Raw genomic sequence first — 25,128 nt, forward strand, 5'->3', positions numbered from 1 at the left:
GAAGAAGTGTAAAAGAAAGGAGGCTGCATCTCACGGCAAGCCAGTATTGCCACTGAAACCCCCTCATACCAAAATACAGCCTTCTGCAATGATGGCGAGAGGAGCCACAGCTTTTCCAGAAGGAGCATCTGTAAGCCAAGAAAAGGCACAGTTACTAGTGCAGCCCCTACACAAACTTAGCTTTGTGACTCTGGCTTGCAACAAAGGATCTTGCACTACTAAGAAAGGATGTTGCTGCTTATCTCCCATAAAGACAGCCTACTCACAGACAGAGAGAATGGGAAGTCCTGGCTCAGTAATTTGTTCTGCGCTGTCCATTAGGAAGCTAAACTGAAAAGGCTTAACTCAAACTTTCCATTTTTGTTCACTAGCCTCACTCTCCATAATCTGCTCTGATTTTACTATCCTCGATAAGAAATAAAAAGAAATGAGAGGAGAAAAAGATGTCAAAAGACTATTACCAGTCTGGTGAGTCCTGTGTGATTCTCAGCAGTTCTGCTGTGCAATACATTTCAGTCTGTAGTTGTTGCCACTGTGAGTAACTTCCAAGGTCCACAAAAGCCACAAAGGAACAGAAGTCAATAGATTTAGTCCTGCCAGCCTCTCCACTAGCAGTCCACAAATCAGAAGAGGTTGAAATTGCCTGCTGGAGTGCAATTCTTCTCACACCAAATAAGGGAGATAAAAATACACTTCCTGTACTGAAAAGATGTTCATTAAAGCAGAAGAGCACAGGTAGGGAAGCAAACTGTCTAGTGATCTGACTCTGGCAGGAACAGCAGGATGGCTGGATAGGCGTGGCTGCTCTTTAGGCTGCAGTTTGGTATTGCAGCTGGGCTATGTACAAGCTGGTTTCTGTCTCTGTTTCCCGTTTGCATTGCTTTCCTTACGTTGCATTTAGTGGCTGTGAGGCCAGAGGGTTAATCTGTTCATCTGGCTGACAACAGGGGCAAACCAACCATGCCATAAAAATGAGGAGTTTTCAGGCATGTCAGCCAGCTGGATCAACTCACCCCGAAGCCACTCCACTGCTAGATCCAGTGCAAGGGAAAGGGCAGGAAACGCAGCTGGGAGCAGCGGTGGAGTGCAACCACTGCTATTTGGCATTAGCTTATGGCTGTAGCTGCTGTGCCCAAAGGGACAACCTGCTCCCATCCTCGTTTCCCTGCTCCTGGCAGCATGCTCTTGCTGCTGCCAGTGGTTTCCCGACGCCCTGGTGAGCCAGGCCTGCTCTCCAAGCCAGCAAAGAATTAACCCAGCTGCTTAAAAAGGTGAAGAGGATTGCTGAGAGGTTCAACTAGCTTAAGAGCTGGCAACCAGGATGTTGATGGGAGTGTGTGGTGTGTGGCTGGGAGCAGGCCAGGGCTGCAGACATGTCATGAAACCTCATTCTCAATTTAAATCAAAGCAAGAGAAAAAACCCCAAACAACAACAACATAAAAAAGTGAGCCACAGCTGGGAACCAGCCACATGCTCTCCACTAAAGAGTGCATCAGATAATCAGGTGAAGAGGGACAGGTTTAATGCATGCTTTTGAAAGGTGTGTTATCCTTCTGTTTGCTGAATAGAAGGAGTGACATGGATAGCACCATGTATTGCACACATAGCCTTGCTCTTACCGAGAGAGGCAGGAGGGGCAGCAGTTTTGCAGAGAAATCTCCTCTCTGCCTGTCATTTCCTGTGCCCCTGGACAGCTTGGAGTACCGGAGGTAGATACACTTCACTCGAAAATAAAGCCAAAAAAGGAAAGGACACAGGAGGGAAGACGCTGGTATGTAGCACAGCAGAGAAGAGGACATGTCTGGAACATTAGAGCTCAGCATCAGGTGTGTGCCACCTCTGTCCCCTTTGGGGACACATGTTAGTTGGGCTTAGATCTGCCACAAAGGTACAACTCACTTTCTGGAGGTGTTTTAAAAGAGCATCCATAGGTGCTCTGAATTTACATGGATAGAAATCATTTATCTGGCTGTTGGTTCACAGTTTTTTCTGGGCACATAGCCAAAAATGCAGTTGCTAATTGTATCTATTTCTCTGTTCTCTCTTCTGTAAAATGACTTTATTAGAAGAGTTGGTTAAATTCAGGAAGTGCTCAAATTCCTGGCCGTATCTCATTTGGCAAAGACTTGCAGATAAAAGTGCTGTACTGCTTCTCCCAGGTGCTGTGCCTGTGAAGGGCGTGCCTGTTTACACAGTTACACTGCAGCAGAGGTAATCATATCAGCGTGGGATAATGGAACTGGTATCACTTCATTTATGAGGCTGAACTGCTCTTTATGGTCACCTGTAGCTGGTAGAACTGCGTCCATGCTACGGGATGTTTGCTGTCTCTCAAAACGGGAATATTTAGTGAAGATGGACTTTAGCACGTGTATGTTTCCTCAGGAGTCACTCGAGCACCCTGTCAACAAAGCTGATTTCAGCAGGATTTGCTGACATGGCTAAAAAGGTATTGCCAAGATCCTACACCCCATTAACTTATTCTGCACCTCATATAGTAAATTAGAGAAATCAGTGTGAATAAATTACTACAGGAATTACCATAAATTGCTACAGAAATGCAAGACATTGGAGTGTGATCCTCGACTTTAATATGTCCTGCACATCTAAAGAGTTACTGAGAACATCTGCTGTCTGTCACACGTACATAAGGGTCACCATGAGCTCCTAAACTTTAGGAAAAGCAACAAGCAGACACAAAAAGAGCAGTTTGGTGGTAATGAGGTTGAGTGGTCACCAAAATGGGCAACAGTGGCAGATGATAATGATGATTCTATGATTCACTCTAAGTCCTGGAAAAAGATACTTTCCAACATGCTTCCAAAAAAAGTCAATTTCTATAAAATGACTGTGATCAAGAGAACTATAAGGGGAAAACAAAAATATACTCTTAGTCTGGATTGTATCAGACATAAGCACAAATAAAATTTGTTTTTCTTCATGTTTCTAGCAGAGCTGGGAGTCCACTACACTGTAACAGTGCCTCCCTGGGTGGTTTTACAGTGTCAGATCAGCTCCTAACCAAACAGCTTGTCTCTGTCGTGTAAGGAAAGGCATACAGACAAAGAGAAAACCTTTAATTAAACTAAAAGAGCTTGAAAGTTTCTTCCTTCTGGTCCTGGTTCTACTCAGCCAGTACAACTCTCATGAATAGAAAATGAAGACAGTAAGAAGAGGAATAGGACTGTCACATTATGGAAAAAGGTCAATCCTGTTAATACTCACAAAAGCAATTCAATTTCCAAACTCTGAGGAATTTAATTCATCTATTAACCTGGTCACCCTCCCAGAGATAGATATAGCCTTTCCTTCCAGGCACTCCACTACTTCCCAGCTGGTACCATAGCACTAAGGCTGGGACTGATGGTCACACCCATTTTATTGAACGGAGCCATTCCTGAGAAACTGATAAAAATATTTCCTGAGTGAGAGAGTTGCATTTCTGAGCCCATAGCACAGTGCCAGAGATGTTCATTTGAGACAATCAAGTATTTAGCAGTCGTTGCTGCAGCAAACACCGTGTTTGGCCGCATCTCTCAAAGCGGGGCTCTTCCTCTGTTAGACACCACCACTGTGCAAGTGGGACTCCTCCAAAGGACAGCCAAAGCCACAGGCAGCACATGGGTTTCACCTGTTGCTCTGGTACCTGCAAGAGGTAGGCTCCTCACTCTCCCACCAGGAAGAGTGGAAGAGCTGTTTGTTTACATGAGGCCAGTGCCCTATCAATGTTTTAGTTCTTCACTGTATAATTTCAGTGAGCAGGTTGGTATTTTTAACTGTCAAACATTCAGCAGCTTGAATTAAATAATTGATTTATTCTCTAAAATTTTCTAGGTCTGCATTTCTTACTGGAGAGCACTGCACTTACAGGACCAGACTCCCTCTCTGGGACTTGTATTTCTTCTGTGTTTCTTTTCCCACACAGAACCTGCTGTTCCAAGAAATGAATGAACTATTTCCTGGCTGAACTTAGCATTTTCATCTTATCTGTGAATTAAGCTAAGGGTTTTCTCCAACACATAAATTATTGGAAACTCTTTTGTCATAATCATGTGGGAAATATGTCTTCATTTACAGGATCGATGAGCAATTCACTGAAGGTGTTGCAAGTCATACTGGTTGCATGCCAGGGAACAGTCAGCTCAAATAACCATCACTGCAAATTCAAAATTTTCTTCTAGAAAAATGTTCCATCATTTGTTATTACATTATCCCAGACCAGGACTTCCTGACTCCCCCCCAAGATTGAATTTCCATTTTTTCTCTAAAATACAATCTCACAGCTATTCCCCTTCCTACACCTGATCAGACATTTAGCTGGTTGCACATCACAGCATTTACTGACACCACAGTGTAACAACAGTGAGTTTCCATATTTATCCAACCTGGAAGCACTATGAAAGAGAGGAGTGCTGATGTAACACGTCCATTCCATGCTCTCCAGAGCAGCTGCGCTATGAGAAGGTGCCAGCTCACATTCCTCTTGCATGGTAGAGCAAAGCTGGCACAGCAGAGAGGAATGGCCTCACATTTGCTAAGCACACCAAGCGTTCACTACAGGAGACAGCCTGGCAGGAGATAAATCAATTTTCCGTAATTATTCCCAAAATCGGCCCGTCGACACTCTGGATTTAGCTTGGCCTCCAAACACACAGACAAACTAAGGGCTGCCTGGTTTTGGGCCAATCTCCTTCCATGAAGCAGAAACACCTCTGGTTTAAACAGTATAGAAAGTGAGTATTTTCTTCCATTTGAGTGAAACAGAAAATCGGTAGGGATCAGTCAGAACGTCAGCTTCTCTTACTCCAAGGATGCATTTTAAAGGCAAAGAACTTAGAGTTTCCTACAGCAGGAACTATGGATCAGAGTGTAGAATTGATGCCAGAAGAAAATATTTATGAAGTGCAAACTCCTCAAGCCAAGCAGGAAATGTGTCAGACCAAAACTTTGAAAGCTGAAGTTTCAATAGAAGTGATTTATAAATTAACTATTAAGTGTTAAAGTGAAGCTGGATATGATGCCAAAGTGACAGACCCATAAGGCAGGGTGCAGGCTTGTATGAAGAGATAAAATCATCTGTTCTGCTGTTAGACTGGTCTGTGAGGTAGCACCAAGTAGTCTACGGAGAACTGTGTGCTCTGGAGAGCTCCAACCAATAAAAGGGGATGGTACAGCCTCATTCTGGAGTCTTTGGCAGGAAAAAGCAAACCATACCGTGTTACATTTGATTCTCAATAAACAAAAATCCTAGTGAACAGGGTACAAAGGATTTCCAGTTAGCTGTAAAATTTATTTTGAAGCTTAGGTGACTCATTATCCAAACCAAATTCTGCCCCATGTGTAGTAAACAGTGCCTTGGGTGGCAATCGGTCTCTCAAGAAATACTAAGTGGAAATGAAGTAATTTAATTTAAAGCTTTATGTTTCTTGTCCCTTTCACTCAAAGGCTTCAAAGCACTTTGTAAGTGTGACAATAAAATTTCTTCAACTTTCCTGAGAGATCAACAGATGTATCCAAATCCACTTTGAATGGTGGATAAACTAGGCAGAGTGACAAACTTCAGGGGATAACCCTAGAACAGGTGAGGGGGGGGAACAGGTGAGACCCACACCCCTGAGTTTCAGGAGGCTGCAGAGGTGTGCAGTTCTTTTCCTCAGCATTGGCTTCATGAACCACCAGACATGGATGTGGCACTTCCCAGGCATGTAGCCTGAACCTTGGTTTGGCTGAGAAGTCTCTCAAAATTCCGCAAGGAAGATTGTGTGTGCTGGGAATAAACCCCCTCAGCTGTGTACGAGAGCGACTCTCTCCCGTTCCACAGCACACAATAATAGTATTATTGTAAGCGGTGTTTCACAGTCACAAGGGAGTGAGCTAATTGCAGATACAGCTCTTGGAGAAGTGATTGCCTTGTGCTCTTTTTTCCTTTCTCTGGCTCATTGCGTTCCTCTCCTGCGTGAGGCCTGAAGCATGATTTCGGAGTGAGGAGGAGAAGAGGTCAGTGGCAGACCCCGCACCACCTTCCAGCTGGAGCAAAAGGCTTTCACAGAATCATAGAATTGCCAGGGTTGGAAGGGACCTCGGGAGATCACCCAGTCCAACCCCCAGCCAAAGCAGGGTCACCTGGAGCAGGTGACACAGGAAATCATGCAGGTGGGGTTTGAATGTCTCCAGAGAGAGAGACTCCAAGATCTCCTTAGGCAGCCTGTCCCAGTGTTCTGCCACCCTCAGTGCAAAAGGCTGAGGTGTTGAGGTGGAACTTCTTGTGTTATAGTTTATGGCCACTGCTCCACGTCCTGTCACCCTGCGGGCACCACCGAAAAGTCTCGGCACTTTCAGGTATTTTTATGTATTAATGAGATTCCCTCTCAGTCTTGTCTTCTCCAGACTTAACAGGCCCAGATCCCGCAGTCTCTCCTCATGAGGGGGATAACGCTGCTGAAAAAACATTATCCCGTCTATGAAGTAACCAAGAAGCGCGGACAGGGCGCCCGGCGGCGGCTCCCGCAGACAGTCACGCCCCGGGATTCCCGGGGTCCGGCAGCCCAGCCCCAGGAGCAGGCAGTGTCCCCGAGGGGAAGGGGCGAGGGGGCCGCCAGCCGCCTCCCCGGGCGTACCTCGCGGCCCGGCAGCCGCGGCTCGGGGCGGGGCGGGGCGGGGCCGTGGGCGGGCCCGGAAGATCCGGGTCGGAGGGGACGGGAAGTCGGGACGTGGCCGCCGCAGCGGAGCAGGAGGCGGAGGGCGGGCGGGAGGCGGCGGAGGATGGCGGCGGTGCTGAGCTCGGACCGGCTCGAGGTTTCGGTGGACGGGCTGACGCTGAGCCCCAACGCCGAGGTGCCGCCCTGCGAAGCGCGGCCGGCGCAGGGCGAGCCGGCGGCGGGGCGGGGCCGAGCGGGCCCCGGCTCCCCGGGCGCGGCGGAGGCCGGCGGCGAGGCGGCGGAGGAGGCTGCGCTGAGCCTGGAGCGGTGCTGGGGCTTCGCGCTGGAGGAGCTCTATGGGCTGGCGCTGCGCTTCTTCAAAGGTGAGCCCGGCCGCCGGCCCGGCCCGCACCGCCCCCCGCCAGAGCCGGGGCAGCCACCGGCACCGGGGAGCCCCGGGCGGCATCGCCTGCCGGGCCGGGCTGCGGGTCCCCCGAGAGCCGCGGGGGGCAGCCCCGGGAGGGCTCGGTGTGCCGTGGCGAGCAGCGTGTCCTGGCGGCCCGCGGGGATGCCCTTTTCCTGGTGCCGGACGGGAGCCGGGGCGGGGGGCGGGAGGAGAGGCTGCCCCGGGCCGCGGTGTGGCCGCTCGACGGGGCCGGCGGGCACTGCCGGGGGTCTGCAGCACCCGGCCGAAAATCGGAGCCACAAAGCTCCGTGCTGGTGGCACGGGAAGGGAAAGCTCGCAGACGTGGGCGAGGAGCGCTCGCCGTGAGTGGTGCCGCCCCTGCTGACAGCCCGCGTCCTGGCGGGAGGTGTCGTGCCGTCTCCTCAGCATGCCAGCTCCAGGGCTGGCTGTGCTGCTTCAGGACGAGAGGCCACAGCCTTAAGCTGCGCTAGGGGAAGTTTAGGTTGGACATTACAAAGAATTTCTACACAAAAAGGGTGATTGGACATTGGAATGGGCTGCCCAGGGAGGTGGTGGAGTCACTGTCCCTGGAGGTGTTTAAGGAAGGACTGGACGTGGCACTCCATGCCATGGTCCGGTTGACATGGTGGTGTTCGGTCATAAGTTGGGAGTCGATGTTGTCAGAGATCTTTTCCAACCTAGATGATTCTATGGTTCTGTGTGCCGCCATGACTCCAGCAGGTAGCCACAGAATACCTGGGGTGTAGACCTGGAGTGTTTTTCCCGGGATCCCCTGCAGCCAGGTTTGCTTCTGTGGGAAGCTGGAGTTAGCTGGCCACACTTGGTTTCCTCCGGAGGGGGAAGTGGGCTGTGGTGTTTCGGGGGAAGAGCTATGCTCACTGCATCGAGCACGTTTCAGTGATGTGTCACTCCCGTGGCTCTCAAGCACACACTGCTTCAGGTGGAGCAGGGAGCCCAGCCACATGCCTGCACTAGGGAAGGCAAGCTCTGCACTTGGAAAGGTCAGTCTTGTGGCAGTCAATTGCTAGATGACCTCCCAGAGAGGTTGCCTCTTCTAAGAGCAAGCACTGCTGGCCGGTGGAAATGCTGCTGGAAGGACAAAGTTGTCTTTTCTTCACATTGGCTGACCTGCACCTGCTAGCTGTTAGGAGCATGTAAGGCTCTAAGCAGTTTTCTTAAGCCCTGGTTCTTTGACTCTGTTCTGATGCCCTTCCACAAAGCAGTTATTTTGTTAATATGCTAATATACAGAGGTATTACTTTTTTAAGCTGTAAAAAAAGTAAGAGATTGTAAGATCTTATATTTTTTTTCCTCTTTTATCATAGGTTATCAGGTTGTGGAAGCATTGTACTTAATGTCTCTTTCTCCTTTCTGTAAAAGAAGTTGCTTAAAAGAGTTCTGATTTTGTTTAATGGTGCAGAAAGAAATGTCTCTGCAGTAGCAAATTCCTTGTCTCAGTCAGCTGTGGTCTTCTTCTGTCTTGGGTTGAATATTCTACAGGAACCTGTGTTTACAGCGCAAAAGTGCTGTGAATTACTTAATCTGTATTACTGCTATGTAGATAAGCAATAACCTATATCTATTATATCACGTTTTAACAGAATTTATGTTCTGACTTTATCTCCTCTTGAATGGTGAAGTCTGTGGGGTGTTACTTGTGTGTAGGTTCCAGTTCCTTGCCTTGTACTGTCTTAGCAATGTTTTTTTTTGTTGCTGTCTTTTTAATCAAAACTTAATATCGACATGTTTTAGCTTACTCCCACTCCTTTTTTAGCCTTCTGCAATTTCTTGTAACTCAAGGATTTGCTCGTAAGAGGAGAATTTTCCCCATTCAATTGTATTGTCAGTCTTTCCAGTGAAAACCTTGTTTCTTTATCCTTATGGCTGGAATAACTCACTCAGAGTCATTGGCCATCATTTCATCTGTAGATTTCTTCCTGAAAGTGACATAACACGAAGATTTTTATTTATAGATCTGATGGGGAGCTACAGGAGCTTGTAATACTTGGGTTACTGATTCTGCCGGCTTGTTCTGTATCTGCGCAGCTCCAAAAATAAGTGGTCTCGTTTCCAAATTATTTTCATGCATCTGCTGTTAGAACAACTGTGCGAGTGGGCATACTTGGTTAGCAGCCCCGTGCATGCCAAGGAGCAAACAGGGATTCCTCCTGTACTTCCAGAGGCCATATATCTATCTGAAGGGTGCCCCATGTTAATAGGTCAGTGCTGAGACCTCGTTTCTGACCATTCTTCTAAAAACTCCGCTGATAGTTAAGCAGCGTCTTTTCTGCTTCAGTGTGCAGCCTGAGTTGTCTGTAGCTCAGGGTGTACTTTCTTCCAAGGGAAGTTGAATCTGATCAAAATACTTCGAGTTTGCTTATTACAATGACTGCTAGTACTTGTCAGTGGTGGCATAATGCAGGTAACAGAATTGCTCAGAGACAAGACAGGATGAGCGTGTGTGTAAACAATGTGCAAAGCACGACAGAAACTAGGCTAGGATATTAAAGAGACTCAAAAGCTACTTTATTCTGTCTCTGATAAAGACAAATCTAAAGCAGATCTAAAATGCTTCACCCTGGGTCACTTCACTGTCAGGCCTTAGGCTGTGCTGGAGATGTGCACTATCTTTTTTTTTTTTAACATTCATTATGGCTTGTGAAGAGAGCTTTTCAGAGTAACAGAGGCATAGAAAATAGATGGTAACCATGTTCCAGTACATTTTTCTGTGGGAAACAAGAGCCTTCTTTCCCTTATTCACTCTTTCCCTTCCTGCTCTGTTAAGCCTAGTGCAGGTCAAGCAGCATTTTGGCTACCATTAAGAAGCTGCTCCACTGTGCTGGATCCAGTGTGCAGTGGAGAACAGTCATGTTACAGTCATTGTACATTTCTTTGTCTCTAGGACTGCCTGTAATTGTGAGCCCTGGGGCAACTGGCACAGTAGAAGTGTCTCTGATGGCTTATTCTGCTTGCTTGGTACAGGTTATGCCAGTGAAGGTAACCTGTTCAAGCTCTGTCCTGAAGCAGGAGAGGGTGGCTTGCATAGCTCTGCCAGCAAATCTCTCCCAGGATCAGCCTGGCTTTGTTGTTTTCCACATCCTGTCATTGAAATACCAATGCAGCCAACCTTCAATATATGACAGTCCCTGAAGTGTTCGTGCACTGTCTAAAGTGATTTGCAGTGCAGCACATCTGAGCAGACAGTACACAAACCATATCATTTTGGTATCTAAAAGCTCTCCTGGAATGTTAAGTACTCTAATTTTCTTTGACTGCTCTGAGTTATTTCCTCTTATCCTAACAAGAATGCATCTTCAGCCTCAGCAGAACGTCATTCTCAATTAATTGTTTGACCTCTTTTTTTTGGGCACTAGTTTGATGGCATGATTGTAATGCTTAAGTTAAGTAGGCTCTTGTTTTCAAGAATATGAAAACCTCTATAATGTATCTACATTTGTGAAGTTGAGCTTTGATCATATTTAATTGGAAGGGCCAGTCAGTAATTCTTCTGTTGATGCAGAACACACTTGCAGGAGAGGAGGATTAGGAGTGTAAGGGTGTACTGGGATCTGCAGGCAGCGGTTCAGTCCTTACACTTCTCAGTTTTGGTCTCGCTCATTAAAACTTTGCAAATGAATAGAATTAACATATGTGATTTCTGCTTCTAAAGCTATGAGGTGAAAAATCACACTTCACAAACTGTTTTCTAGCTGCTTCTAGATGACTCAACTGAATGCTGTCCCAAGGAAATCAGGCATTTAGAGTGGGTGCGGTAGGTGAAGTTGGCGTGGAAGGTGCAGCATGGTGTGCCATGTTTCTTACAGGGGGAGAAAAGCTGAAGTTACCCTGGACTAAAAGTGTCTTGCACAATGCAGTCTCTTAAGCATATTTCTTAAACTCCTTTGTGTCTAAACTTGTGGGTTTTTATCAATTCATGTCAATAATACAGTGCCACATAGTGACAAAAGCCCCTCTCATTACTAGTAACAGCTTCATCTTTCTGTTGTGGTTGAAAACTGAGTGCCTTCCTGGCCTTGTTGGGTCAGGGGTACCAGTGGCATAGGGAAGGTTGTACATTTGCTGTACTACTGCTGTGCAGGTCCTTTGGATTTCTCAGTATGTTCCCTGGAGCTCTTTGATGTTCTCCCACTTCCCGACAGCCGTATGAGGTGTGTGGGTAATGCCTGCTGAAATGGTGCGTTCACGGATGCTTGCATACATTTGGCACTTGTACTTGTCTAGACACACTAATGCTCCTTTTGGCATATTTGACTTCACAGATGAGTTCAGGTCCTCTGGTTCATTTAAACACCAACAATTCCAAATCCTTGGGATGATTGTACAGTGTGGCTCATGCTGTAGAGTTTAACTGCAAAATAGTATGAAACTTAACTTCACTGACTGGCTGCAAGTGTTTTTCTGATAATTTGCTTCTAAGCTACATTATCTACAAGTCACTGAAAGCCTGTCTTGTGTTTTTCTCCTCTGTCTCTTTCCCTCTCTTATTTAGCTTGTTTGTTGTTCTTCCCTTGGGTCACCATTCTTTGTAAATGCAGATTTTGGCTTCTCTCAGTAATTAGGGCATGAGGTCTGACTTCTCTGTTCTGTGAAAATGCAGATGTGCTGTGCATTGAATGGGAAATGAAGGGTTTTTCCCTTTAACTCTCTTCAGGAGTGAGTTCAAATACTGATGATGTTATCTGGCTTAGGTAGCAGGTTAGTACAGCAAATAGCTGTGTGTTTTGCCAGACAGATACAGGTACACAGGTTGTGAAAGTAAACTGTGCTATAGGGACCCCCTTGAGAACCACACTTTGCTCAGAAGCCTGGCAAAATTTCAGTGTAGTACCTTTGTCAATTGACTTGCTTTGTAGCACACTGCCCCAGGATATTAAGTATTGCTTAAAAGTACATGCTGTTTATTGAGGCTAATGGAAGTGCTTGTTACCTAATAAGTAAATTCTGAGTTGAGTGTGAAGTGTGAAGAATTGAGGAAAAACAGAGAGGCTCTTTGGAAGGCCTGAGAGCAGGAGTTGAAAGCTTGAGGTGATTTGCATCCCTTAAGGATCACAAACTTGGGGTGGGAAGGGACTGCTGGGGATTGTCAGGTTTAGCCCTCCTTTTCAGTTCAGGCTTCATGGCACTGTCTCCATTTGGGTTTTGAACATCTCCAATCATGGAGACATAAAAACTTCTCAGGGTAACCTGTTCCAGTGCTCCATCGCTCTCAGTTTAAAAAACAAAAACAACATCATAAAAAAAACAACTTAAAGCAAACAAACAAAACCCCACAAAAAATGCTTAAGTGGCATTTCCTGTACTTCAGTTTGTGTCAGGTGCCTCTTGTCCTTTCAATGTATAACACTGAGTAGACTCTGGTTCAGTTTTTACATGCCCTGCCCCCCACTTTCTACCCCACCAGATATTTTTGGAAGTAGATATTTTTGTGGAGAAAGGCTTCTGTTTGTGAAGCTGGCAGCTATATTTGCTGTAAGGTTGTGTGACACTGGGACAAGAGCAAATACTTGAAATTCTGCAAGAGAGATATGAACTTCTAGGAATGGATAATAAGTAATTAAATGTTTGCCTTCCTAATCATTTGATTGTGGCTTCAAAACAAATGGCATGCATGTAGTGGTTCCTTGTGATGTCTCAGCTGAGTAAGTCCAGCAATCTACTGAACTTTCTCTGTCAAAAATAGTGTCTTGCTGTGATCTGCAAGCACTTTGCTGCTGGGATTGTGTCTGATTTCCAGAAGTATTTGCTTCTTTTCCTGTTAATAACTGTTCACAAGTGTCAGCCAAGCAATTTTGCAGTGTGTGTCAGCCTGAAATTTAGGTGTGGACTGTTCAGTTTGGGGCTGTAAACAACTTGCTCCAAAGGAGAACTGGGAACGAGCGTCATCTTTGTCTCCAGCTCCCAGTTACACGGAGAGCCGTGCAGTCATGGGAAGTGACAGTCTTTTACCTCTGGTAGTAGCTTTCTCTTTTCAGCCCTTCCAAAAGGAGATGGTGCTTATTTATTTGTTTTCCTCTCCAAGAAAAATGTCTTTTTCTTAATGAGCAGTGTAGTCACATACAGCAATCCCTGTTTCTTTGATTTGTTTTGACAATTTAAATGTGCTGAAGTAAGTCCTAGCTGAGTAATTCATATATCATTTTAAATCAATGCAAGTATCTTCTTACCAGTAAAAGCGTGCTGGAATCTAACTGAGAATGCTTCAGAAGATGTTCCTGTGGAGCCACTGGAACATGTTCAGGCTTATGTTGCCTTCTTATTGTCAGAGTTCACTGTATGTGTTCGTGCTGATGGAGTCAGCTGCAAGGCTTTTCATTGTGAGGGGCTATTCCAGCTGCCTTGGCCAAGGGCAGCAATTGTATTCCCTCAGGGAAAGCTCTCCTACTCTCCTTGACTCTTAATTTTTCCTCTCTGGAGTTTTCCTTGTCTTCAGCCTTGGTTGTTCAGCTTTCATCAATGTGAAGAGCGTGAAAGGAGAGCAATTTATAAAGTTAACATCATGTGTTTCTTTATGGAAAATCCTTCCTGTGCACACTAGAGTAGACTTGGCAGACACACTTGAATTCAGTTAAGGTTTTTAAATATTTCGGAGATACAGATCCATATAGTGTGACGTTCAACAAATTAATGTAAATATTTATGTGATAACTGACTCACTAAGGCTGACTGTAGATAGTGGGATGCAAAGCACTCTGCACTGAAGTTTTCATTAGCTGAAGTAGATGTGTTTCTTCTGGACAGATCTGTATTTTATTTAAATAGAACTGACTTAATTTGTCTAACCTTTTGTGACTTGACTTTTTAACTTTTTTTTCTTTTTTTTTAATGGTGAAAATCATGGTAATGGTTATGCAACATCCTCATTCCTATTCTGTGCTTAATTAGTCACAACAGTGAAATTTTCTTTTTTTTCCTACAGAAAAAGATGGCAAAGCCTTTCATCCAACATATGAAGAAAAGCTCAAACTTGTGGCACTGCACAAGCAGGTTCTGCTGGGACCTTACAACCCTGACACTTGCCCTGAAGTTGGATTCTTTGATGTGCTGGGCAATGATAGAAGGTAAAAGGGCAGGTGCTTTTGTTGGTCTTAACTCTGCTTTTCCTGAGTGAAGATAACATCATCCAATTTCTACAAGTATGTGGGTTATCTCCAGTGTGTCTATGCTAGTGGAAAGTGAAAGTGGCCTCTTTAAGTACATCTTAGAAGTGTGAGTCACAGTTCAGTACAGGAATGAACAGAAGATTGTTTGGGATTTTTTTTCAACCACGCTAGAAGCTGCTGTGCTGACAGTCCAGTTTCTCATAGAAGTTTAAGATGCATTAATGTGCAGGCCCCTGTTTCATCCAGACTCCACACCATGGTTACAGCTGGCCAAGCCTTTTGCCAGCGGTAGAAGCATTTGCCATAGCTTGTCCCAACACCAAAGATAATTTCTGAAGTCAGATACCTGATGGATTCAAATTCTGAGTAAATATTTTATGAGACATGGGAAGTCTCAGGTATGTCTCTTGTGTTGCTTGCAGCTCAGGCTGTACTTCTCATGTTCATTGTTGCTCTTTTTAGTGATCTAGAGTGAAGGCAAGGTGCAACACAGCAGTGGCTTCTCTGAGATGGGTCCAGTACACTGCTTTTGCACAAATGGATGCAGTTTTTCTTAGGAAGAACAAGGCTGTTTCTTTCTACTGACTGAAGTGCTGTAATCAATAGTTGTCACTGTGTTTTTTCATTCAGGAAAATGTATACTTTTTTTTTCCACAAACTGGAGTGGAAGGAGGTTAAAAAAATACTTTAGATTCACTTGTAACTGGGAAGTTTTTGGACATAGTTCAGCATTCAAAGTAGGGTTGATGGGATGTATGAGATTTCATGTAAGAGCTGAGTTATCGCTCTTTGAAAGAGTGACTCTTGTGCAGGCAGAAGAGAACATTTTACTGTCTTTGGGAAGAAGCTGTTGGTTCTCTGAAACTGCACATGATAAAATTTGGTTCCCAGTTGCCCAACTTTTTCTTTCTTTGCTGGGCTGTCAGAGCTCACAACTGGGTTGAAAAGAGTTCAGTCTGTTATTTCAGCTGATTTCTCTCTCTCAGGAAGGAATGGGCTGCCCTTGGAAACATGTCAAAGCAAAAAGCTATGACAGAATTTGTCAAGCTCCTGCATAGGTGCTGCCACTTGTTCTCGACATATGTCACTTCCCACAAGATAGAGAAAGAAGAGCAAGAAAAGAAAAGGTAACATTTGGGTGCTTTGATGTTGGTATCTATGAAATGTGTAACTCTTGGCCTGTGGACGGTATCACAGCTTAGGTTGGAGTTGTCTTGGGAAGGGAAATGCTTGAAGTGTAGGTGGCTGTGGTATCATTTGATCTCTTTAAGCCTTATTACTTTGCCAGTAGTGAGCAGTTGTTTAGGAGTTTTAAAAATTTTGCTGATACTGTTATCTGCTTAAGAAGAGCTGCTTCACAAAATGTCTGTGGACTAAATATACAGAGAACATTAAATTGTCAGGTTTTAAATTATATTAAACTTTAAACTCCTAATATGGGTTAGCAGCTTGACAAAGGCTGTCTTATTATTGCTTCCAGATGTGATTATTAAACCATGATACCCACATCATTACTGAACATGTGCTAAAGCTTGGAAGATACGTTTAAAGCTTCCAGGCAGCTTTTTCTGCTGCTCTCTGCTACAGGTAGCACAGTAACAGGTTAGCATGAATATCAAATTGTAACACAGAATCTCCCCTTGTCGTGCTGCTGAGTGCAGTGATGTGGTTTTTTCGTGTGTCCGGTAAGACACTTCTCCAGGCCCGTTTAAGTGTGAGGAGATGATACCAAACAAAAAGCCTCACTGGGCAGGCAAAAGGCAGGTTGCAGCATGTTGAAAAGAACTCATCCTAGGATTGTAGGAATGCTGAAATGGCTTATTGAGTGGATGTTGCAGAAGAGAAGAGGAAGAGCGAAGGCGGCGTGAAGAGGAGGAGCGGGAGCGGTTACAAAAGGAAGAAGAAAAACGGAGGCGAGAAGAAGAGGAAAGACTGAGAAGGGAAGAAGAGGAGAGGAGGAGAATAGAGGAGGAACGACTTCGGATGGAACAGCAGAAGTGAGTAGTGGAAACAAACAACACTTCAAAGAAAATAACTGCCTTGCACTTGAGACAAGGAATATACAGTTCTAATTATATTGCATTGTTCCCATCGCATCCAGATGCTGAAAACACAGATCTGGCTTTGCACACGTGATATTTAGGAGAATAGTAAAGCTGTTCCACATCAGTCAGCAACTATTTTCCACAATAAAAATGTCTTTGCAGGGGGTGTCTCTGAAGTAGATCCTGTGCTTGCTATGTAGTGGTTTTGAGAAGGGAGCAAATAATTAAACCTCAAGTTTTACTGCTTGTTTAACATGGTGAGAGCCAGAGGAGTGTAAGAGACAGACATAAATTAACATATACAGTAGAAAGTGTTGCACAGTGCTAAGTAGCAAGAAGTGTGGTATGCCTTGAAGTTGAGGGGGTTTTTTACATGAATGGGAGTTGTGTATTAAGAGGGCATAGCAGGTTACAGAGATAAAAGAGTTTAGACAGAAAAGGAATGTGGATACCAAGTGTATCTAAACTGGTCACAGTTTGCTGAAGAGCAGTAAATCTTGCTCCTTGGGATATTAGACCAGTCTAATACTGATGCTTTAGAACATAATTTTTGGGGATGGAAGAAGAGTGGGAAGGAAAGAATTTTTCTTGCAATTGTGTGATACTTCTTCCTTCCTCTGAAACATTGATAGCTGGTCACTGAAGAATGTAATGTGAGACAGGCCCTGGATCTATCTAGTCATTTTACCATAGAGTTTCTCTTAGTTCTTTGGAGAGAGGAGAAAAACAGCCTGTACATGTGTAACCCATGTGTTCCTCCTAAAGTTTCAGCAGTTGAATTTGCTGGAGATGCAGATGCCTCATATGGCAGCATTTTTTTTGTTGTTCCTGAATTAGGCCACTGTCAGTCATGTTTTTCATACTTGTTTGCATACTGACCAGGGAAACTAAGATAGTAATGTGATGTGTTTTTCTTAGATTCACCAAAAAGCATTGGTGTGCTGTGCCACAGCAGGTTTGTTCTTACCAATATTTTTAGCAGGTCTGCTGGAAGAGTGGTTTCTGGAAAAAGCATATGTAGATTTTTTTCCTTTGCTTGTTTGAGAAATTCAGTCATGTGGGTTTTTTATAGCACTACCTCTTTATCAGACTACAGATTGAGAATTATGTAAGAGCTCTTGTTGTTTTAACATTTGATGTTTCCAAACATCAAATGGAAAATGTTGCTCCCTTCTTTAGGTTCTCAGCGTATTTTTAGGCAAAACTCACATTTGCATTAGCTGTGGGTTCTGGTCCGTTACATATGTAGGTTGATTTCACCTGGGTTTTGCAGGAATGGAATGAGATGCTTGAAGTGGCCCCAAAGCAGTGAAGTGCAGGGATTTCCCCAGTGCCCTGAGCTGTTGGTAACGCCGGGCTGTGCTTCCCCCGCAGGCAGCAGATCATGGCAGCGCTGAACTCGCAGACGGCCGTGCAGTTCCAGCAGTACGCGGCCCAGCAGTATCCCGGCAACTACGAGCAGCAGCAGATCCTCATCCGGCAGCTCCAGGAGCAGCACTACCAGCAGTACATGCAGCAGCTCTACCAGGTCCAGCTGGCACAGCAGCAGGTATGGCTGGCCAGCTGGGGAGCCTGGGCTTCGTGTCCCGGGCTGTCACTGGGATGCGTTAACTTGTCTGCTGTTATCGCCTTGAAAAGATAATTGCCACAAGGAGAGCTACTGTCATAGTGACTAGTGCTGCTTCAGATTCAAACACTAAAGCCCCTTTATTTGTTTCATCTTTTGGAGTAGTTTTCTGAAGCAGCTGTTAATTAAGAAAATTCTGAGCAATCTTTGCTAATGACTTGGTGCAATGTTATTGTTGGAGACCAAATGTGAAGTGCTCTGCTGCAGCATTGGTGATGTGTGTGTGTAATTTAATGACATACCAGTGCATGTGAGCATGAACAAACCTCTTCAGGTGACTCTCCTGGAGGTCTGTGCACAGCAGCAGGCTGTGGTCAGCCCTGTGTTCCTAGCTCAGCGTGCATGCACATCACTGTAGCAGCACTGCTGGAGATTGCTCCTCCCTGCCAGCCTGAGCACTGCTGACTTCTCTCTCCTTTTGCACCTGTTGTCTGACTTTAGCACCTGATGAAGTTGCTTGCCTGCGATAAGCTGGTTGTGGTTTGGGTGGGAGACAGACTGTGGCTGCCAGCCTGAGGTTTGTCCTTGAGCTAAAGACCTAAACTTCAGTAACTAATTTCCTGTTATGTCATTTGTATTGTGTTGAGGCTGATGCCCTCAGCAAAGAAATGTCCTAAAAGGGGAGCCATGTGAACCTCATGAAGTTCAACAAGGCCCCTGCACTGGGTCAGGTCTGGGCACTCCCCAGTATTGGTACAGACTTGGGGGTGAATGGGTTGAGAGCAGAGCTGGGCTGGTGGATGAAACACTGGATATGAGCTGGCAGTGGACTTCTGCAGCCCAGGAAGTCAATCATGTCCTGGGATGCAGGAAAACAAGTGTGGTCAGAAGGCAGAGGGATAGAGGTGATGCTCTGCTCTGCTCTGCTCTCATGACACCCTGCCTGGAGTGCTGCATCCAGCTCTGGGGTCTCCAACACAAGAAGAGCATGGACCTGTTGGAGCAGGTCCAGAGGAGGCCACAAAGATGCTCAGAGGGCCAGAGCACCTCTCCTATGAAGACAATATGAGAGAGCTGGGCTTGTTCAGGCTGGAAAAGAAGCTCTGGGGAAACCTCACTACAGCCTTTCGGTACCTAGAGGAGGTTTATAAGAAACATGAAGAAAGACCTTTTTACCAGGGCCTGTAGTGACAGGATGAGGGGCAAAGGTTTTAATCTGAGAGAGTGTAGGTCTAGATTGAACATAAGGAGGACTTTTTTTTTTTTTACAGTGAGGGTGGTCAGACACTGGCACAGGTTGCCCAGAGAAGCTGTGGAAGTCCCATCCCAGGAAGTGTTCATGTACAGATTTGATGGAGCTTTGAGCAACCTGGTCTAGTGGAAGGTGTCTGTTCCCATGGCAGGGGTGTGGAACTAGATGATTTTTATAGCTCCCTTCCAAGCCAAACCATGATTGGATGGAGCTGAAGTGGTGTAAGAAAGGCAGAGACTTCCTGCCCTGTTATAGTTTCTTTGGACTTCCCTCATGTAGCTTCCCTAACACTTCCAAGGAATACTTCATTTGGATGCCTGTGACTCAGCTGCATTGGGATCTGTTAGTGCAGTCAGAAAGTGCTGTTCTGCTTACAGATCAGCTTCTGATGCAATTAATTTTGGAAAGGCTGTGTGCAATAGTTTTGTAGAAAAGTTCACACCACATGACTTTCTCTCGGTGCACAAAACTGCTGTAGTAGAAAGTGAAATCTGGACAGCATCTCTGCAATTGCTTAAATTTGAAATCTGATGTTTTTCTATATTGTCTTCATATTCCTGCAGGATACCTATATTGCACTTGTTCATCAAAATCTTGTGATTGCTGGGTTATCCTTTAAAGAGTGGTGCTTTTATCTTTTCCCTGTCCCAAAAAAAAGCCTTTGTTGTCTCTCTGGACTGATAACGAGGGACAGGGAAGTTGCTCTTCTCAGAGAGTTCTCTGTTTAACTCATAAATTGACAAGTAGCTAGTAGACTTTCAATCCTCAGCTCTCTTTAGACCTGGATGAGCTCAGGCTGGGTGGAACCCTTCCAGCCAGCAAAAAAAAATTCCAGCAAACAAGCCACACTTCCAACTTTGAAAGAAATGTTATAGGAATGAAAAACTTCCATAGTTAAGTGCAAGAGTATTGTGTGTACCCTAATTAATTTGAAAATTGAATTTTTTTGTTCAGGTTATATCCACGAGCCTAGAAGCAAGTGACTTCACATCCCTTGGTAGTACTGAGTAGATGCAACTGGTTACTGTGTGCTGCTTCTGGTCTTTTGGGTCAAGCCCTCTTCTAGGGTGAAGGGAGAGGTTTTCTCTTTAAATTGTCTTTATACCTTCTGCTGGAAGGTGTAAAACTGGCATCTTGTGAGGGTTTGGTTGTACTTGACTTAAATTCCTGTCGTTTTAGGCAGCCTTACAGAAGCAGCAGGATGCAGTGGTGGCAGCGACAGGGACACCCCTGACTACTGCATCGAAGGTGAACAGCCCTGCCCCAGGGGACACCCCATCCATTAATGGGCAGGCCAGTGCACATGCAGACAGCCCTGAAAAAGAGTTGGATCCAGAGGCTTTGGAAGAAGCACTGGAGAATGGACCAAAAGGTGGGACTAGCTGAATTTCTTTATTAAAAATAAATAGCAAAAGCCTTTCTTAGGGTTCAGGTGTCTTAAGTGGGGTTACAGTGGTTCTTTGTTTGGCTTCTTTTGCCTGTGGAAAAGCTAGATTTGATTCCTGGGGCTGCTGTCTCTCATGGGAGAATAATACTGCAAAGGCAAAGCTCAGCTTTGGGAGGGGGGGGAAAGAGGAAGCAGCAAAAGCATTTCAGCAAGCTGATGGGATCCAGAGCCTCCTTTCACTCTAGACTTGAAGGAAAGGAGCATAAAAGTTCTAGCACAAAGCTGTTCTGGGCAGAAGTATGCTCAGTTTTATTTGAACTGGGGTCAAAACTGTTTAAAGTGCCTTCTAAGTGAGGGGTTCTGTGCAATAGAGACCTGTCACCTGTAGCTGTACATTTGCCTTCTGAGGCTTTTCTGCATAAGCACTGTTGGTTTAAATGTGGTGGATGGGTGAACTGGTAGCATTTAGTAGTGTTACAACTAAATTTGCACTGTTTAATACATTTTTTCAGAGTTGAGACTTGCAAAATTAATTGGAAGCAACTTTAATGCTTGGGGCCCTCCAGTGCTCCTAAGGCACATTTAAGTATGCAGCATAAATATCTAAAACAAAACCTAACTGGAGTATTTCCTCCCCTCTCTCCAGACTCTGTCCCAGTGATCGCTGCCCCGTCCATGTGGACACGACCCCAGATAAAAGACTTCAAGGAAAAAATCCGTCAGGATGCAGACTCTGTGATCACCGTGGGCCGAGGGGAAGTGGTTACAGTCAGAGTACCAACTCATGAAGAGGGGTCTTACCTCTTTTGGGAGTTTGCTACAGACAATTATGACATTGGTTTTGGGGTGTATTTTGAATGGACAGACTCCCCTAATACTGCAGTCAGTGTGCATGTCAGCGAGTCCAGTGATGATGAGGAGGAAGAGGAAGGTAAGCACGCTAATGTGTATAAACTGTCAGAGTTTGCTGTGAGGGAAGTCCCCATGGATGGTCTTGTGTGTAATCTCCCACTTTCCCTGGCTTCCCTCTGGCTGGAGTCATGTTTTTAAAGCAGCTGAGGCTGGGGAAATCCTTTTCCTAAGTTAACTATTCAGTAAACTAAACTGAAACCTGTGCTATAGTAGAGCACAGCAGATCTGCGCTCTGAAACCTTGGGAAAAATCCCATCCTGCTGTTCAAGAGATGTTTCTAGCCAGGAAGTTTCCTCGAGGCTGCAGCAAAACAGCTTCCAAGAGCAAGTCCTCATGGTGGCTGAGACACAGGTCACAGTCTTTGCCTATGGGGAAGTCCAGCATACCACCACAAAAATGTTTTGAAATGAGCATGTGATTTGCTTGGAAGGAGCTGCCCTGACTTAGGAAGCAGTGGCTTTCTGGGTATCAATACCAATAATCTGTGGTAATCAGTGGAGGGTGGTTGTCTTATTGAAAACTGGAGTTTGGCATCTCTACAAACTGACCTGGCTGTGCTGGGGAGACGGGTGTGGTGAGTTTCAATATCAAACTGTAAAAATCATGATAAAGTGAGCATGTTTGGTGATCTTCCTGCTTCTGAGTGCTTCAGCCCCAGCCTTGGTAGGAATCCCTGCGGCTCCCCTCATTCCTAAACTAACAAAGAGGGCCTTGTCCACTAGAGGTTAGTCTGACTTTCTCTTGTAAAGCATCCACCCATGTTCACTGACACCCTTTTTTTTTCCCTTGCAGAAAATACTAGCAGTGAAGAAAAAGCCAAAAAGAATGCCAACAAGCCTCAGCTAGATGAAATAGTGCCTGTGTACAGACGAGACTGTCACGAAGAAGTGTATGCTGGCAGCCACCAGTACCCAGGGAGAGGAGTTTATCTTCTTAAATTTGACAACTCCTACTCTCTATGGAGGTCAAAAACAGTTTACTACAGAGTTTATTATACTAGATAAAGGTGTGGCTGTGTCTGAGGCTGGGCTGTGCAGAAGATGTCATTTTATTTGGAATTTTCTTCAAGCATAATGGATCTTTTTGAGTCTGTGTTTTATCCTGTCTGTATCTGTATGATTTGTGTGAACTTCTAACAAGTAGACACTGGGATCTTCCTGCTCCATGACACTAATGCATATTGCATTGGGCTTAACACAGGATCTCCCTAACCTTTTTGGGGATTGGAGTCGTTGGCTCCAGTGCTGAGGTCACATCAGTTGCGCTTGTTAAAGCCTCATGAAAAAGGGGGAGGGAGTTGCTGGCTCACTGGCTGAGTTATCTGATGTTTCCAGGTCTGGATGCCTTGACTAACTCGTTAATGGTTAATTTAAAGGTCCCATCAGTAACTGGTAGATTTGGATGCAGTTTGCTGTGTAGCAAGTTTCTCTTAACTGTAATTGAATGTCAGATTTTTTACACCATTAAAACTTGAAACTTTTAAGTTTATGCAGTTTAGAAACAAGTTGTCTCACTTCTGTCCTCATCAAAGAAGAAACATTCAGTTCCTTAAACCAGTGTAGTGTCTCAGACAAGGGTGAACAACGTCCTGAAAGTACAGCAAATAACCTCTTCCCAAGGTGTAAGCTGAATGATGTTTAAAAGTACGTGTAACAAGAAGAACCTTAATCTCTCCCCACTGCTAGCCCTAGAATTAAAAAAGTCATTTTTTGATGCAATTGACTTTGAACAGGACACAAACTACTCCTGAATTTAATGGGGTAGACAAAAAGAAAAAAGGCTACAAACTTGAAACCAGTTTTCTGCACAATGTTCTGATTTGGTTTTGTAAGACCTGAATACGCATGTTGTGCATCTGGAGAGCAGTCAGTCACTTTTGATAGAGTATAGGAGTTAATGTTGCACTAATGATGGAAATCACTGCCACTCCATTTTAGTCTGAACTGGTGATAGTGGGGTGCAAACTTTCTGCTTTAATTTGTAACTGTGGGCAGAAAGGCCAGGTGCACATACAGATACTTAACGTAGCTTTAATGTCAATTTCATATGGTTTGGTTGGGGCATTTTGTGTTTTGTATAGTGCAAAAAACCCACAGGTGGCTACTTGGCTTGAGGCTGCAGTAAGAATCCGCTCCCCCTGGAGCCCAGGGGGGACATGTTGCAATAATGACTTGTGCAAGTGCTCTCTGCATGGGTGATGCACCTTGTTACTGAAAGGAAATGGTTGCTTTGGGTCTCAGACCAGCGCTTGCAGTCAGACTTCCATTGATCAGCTGCAGCATGGGCAGTTCCATGGCTAATGATGTTGAGTTGGCGGGGTTTGTTTGAATGGTCAGTTTGTACATACATGATACTTTACTTTTCTCATACCAACCATGGAGATACTTCTCCTAGAGTGCTTAACTTGTCATCTTGCTTTTTGGGTCAGCAACACCGTACCAGCTTACAGCTAGTTAGTGCTGCTTTATCCAAAAACACTGTACAATGTTCTGCTCTTGTGTACATACAGTATATAAACCATGAATTTAGAAAGTACCTTGCTTTTAAAGAAAATTGTATTTAATGTAAAAAAAAACAAAAAAAAACCAACAAAAAAAAACCCCCTTTTAAAAAGGCAGGCACTAATATATTTCTTCTGGTCTTCAAATTACTTTTTTTTTTGTCCATACAAAAATGTTACAACTTTTTCCTCTAAGAGTATCTGTTCTTGGGAGCGGTGTTTGTCGCTTTAAATGGCAGCACTTACTGTCATGTGTTGGATGTTAGAACTTCTACGTTTTCAGACTTTTTTTTTTATTGCCTCTGGCTGTTGATAGTACAGTACAAGTGCGATTTCAAGATACCTTGAGATAATATTTAATCCTAATTAAAATACATTTATCTGTAATGCTGTTGGCTTTTTCTTAATTTGCAAACCTTGGCATTGCTGTGTACGGCTCTTGAGCTAAGATAAGCTTGTCATCCTCTCTCCCATATTCAGAGGTTCAGCACTGTTCTCACACTGTGGTCAAAGGCTCTGCCCAGGAATGTCAGTGGCTCGCTGGATGGGGCCACCTGTCCATACTGGAAGAGCCCAGCTTAAACTGCATCATCTCTGGGTTTTGAGTGGGTAGCAGAAGGGGTTGGATGTGGGCAGCTGAAACCTGTAAGCTCTCTCCTCCAACAGAGTCCTGAAATCCCTCACCCAGAGGGCAAGAGACAGGACCATGCATGGTTTAGACTGAACAAAAAGAAAAGCAAGGACCTAGAGGCAAAAGGCAAGTTATGCTGAGGTCTGTGTCAGCCAGAATCTCCTTTTGCTGCTTACCTGCTGCTGGTAAGTAGCTTGTCCTGGAGCTGAGGCCAGGATGTGCACTAGTTTGGTCCTAGAGTTCACCTGGGGAGCAGAATTCTCTTCAGAGAGAACAAAGCAAGTGCTGTGCTACTTGCATGAGAAGCAAGATGCTGAGCTGTTGGATGTACCATAGTCTGGGTCTGCTACAAGCTAGTTTCACATTAAGTGTTCAAGTGCATTGAAAGCCAAAGCAATTACAGCAGCAAGCGTGCCCCAGCTGAGCCTCTTTTACCTGTCTCATGCATGTATAAATTCCCCTTTCTCCAATTAAAAGGGAAGCACTGTGCTCCTCACAGCTCTCTTTAGGCAGCTCCCTTCCACCAGAGAATTCCTATAAACACTGTGAACAGAGTCACTGGCAGTGACTCCAGGTGCTACAGCAGCAACAGCTTGACAAAGCTCAGTTCTGAATACACTGGTCCTTTGAGAAAAGCTAAATAATCC

General features: G+C 44.9%; 1 protein-coding gene across 1 annotated transcript; it reads left to right on the forward strand.

Moving 5' to 3' along the window:
• Positions 1 to 6,748: 6,748 nt before the first annotated feature.
• On the forward strand, positions 6,749 to 24,237 carry ACBD3 (acyl-CoA binding domain containing 3). The gene is made up of 8 exons (XM_048298801.1): positions 6,749 to 7,022; positions 14,004 to 14,145; positions 15,174 to 15,314; positions 16,026 to 16,184; positions 17,607 to 17,781; positions 20,231 to 20,423; positions 21,085 to 21,369; positions 22,143 to 24,237. Exons 1-8 carry the CDS (start codon positions 6,764 to 6,766, stop codon positions 22,352 to 22,354), a joined length of 1,566 nt encoding a protein of 521 aa, XP_048154758.1. The 5' UTR covers positions 6,749 to 6,763; the 3' UTR covers positions 22,355 to 24,237.
• The last annotated feature ends 891 nt before the right edge of the window (positions 24,238 to 25,128 follow it).

The sequence above is a fragment of the Corvus hawaiiensis genome, chromosome 3 (assembly GCF_020740725.1).
Source record: "Corvus hawaiiensis isolate bCorHaw1 chromosome 3, bCorHaw1.pri.cur, whole genome shotgun sequence".
Classification (NCBI taxonomy): domain Eukaryota; kingdom Metazoa; phylum Chordata; class Aves; order Passeriformes; family Corvidae; genus Corvus; species Corvus hawaiiensis.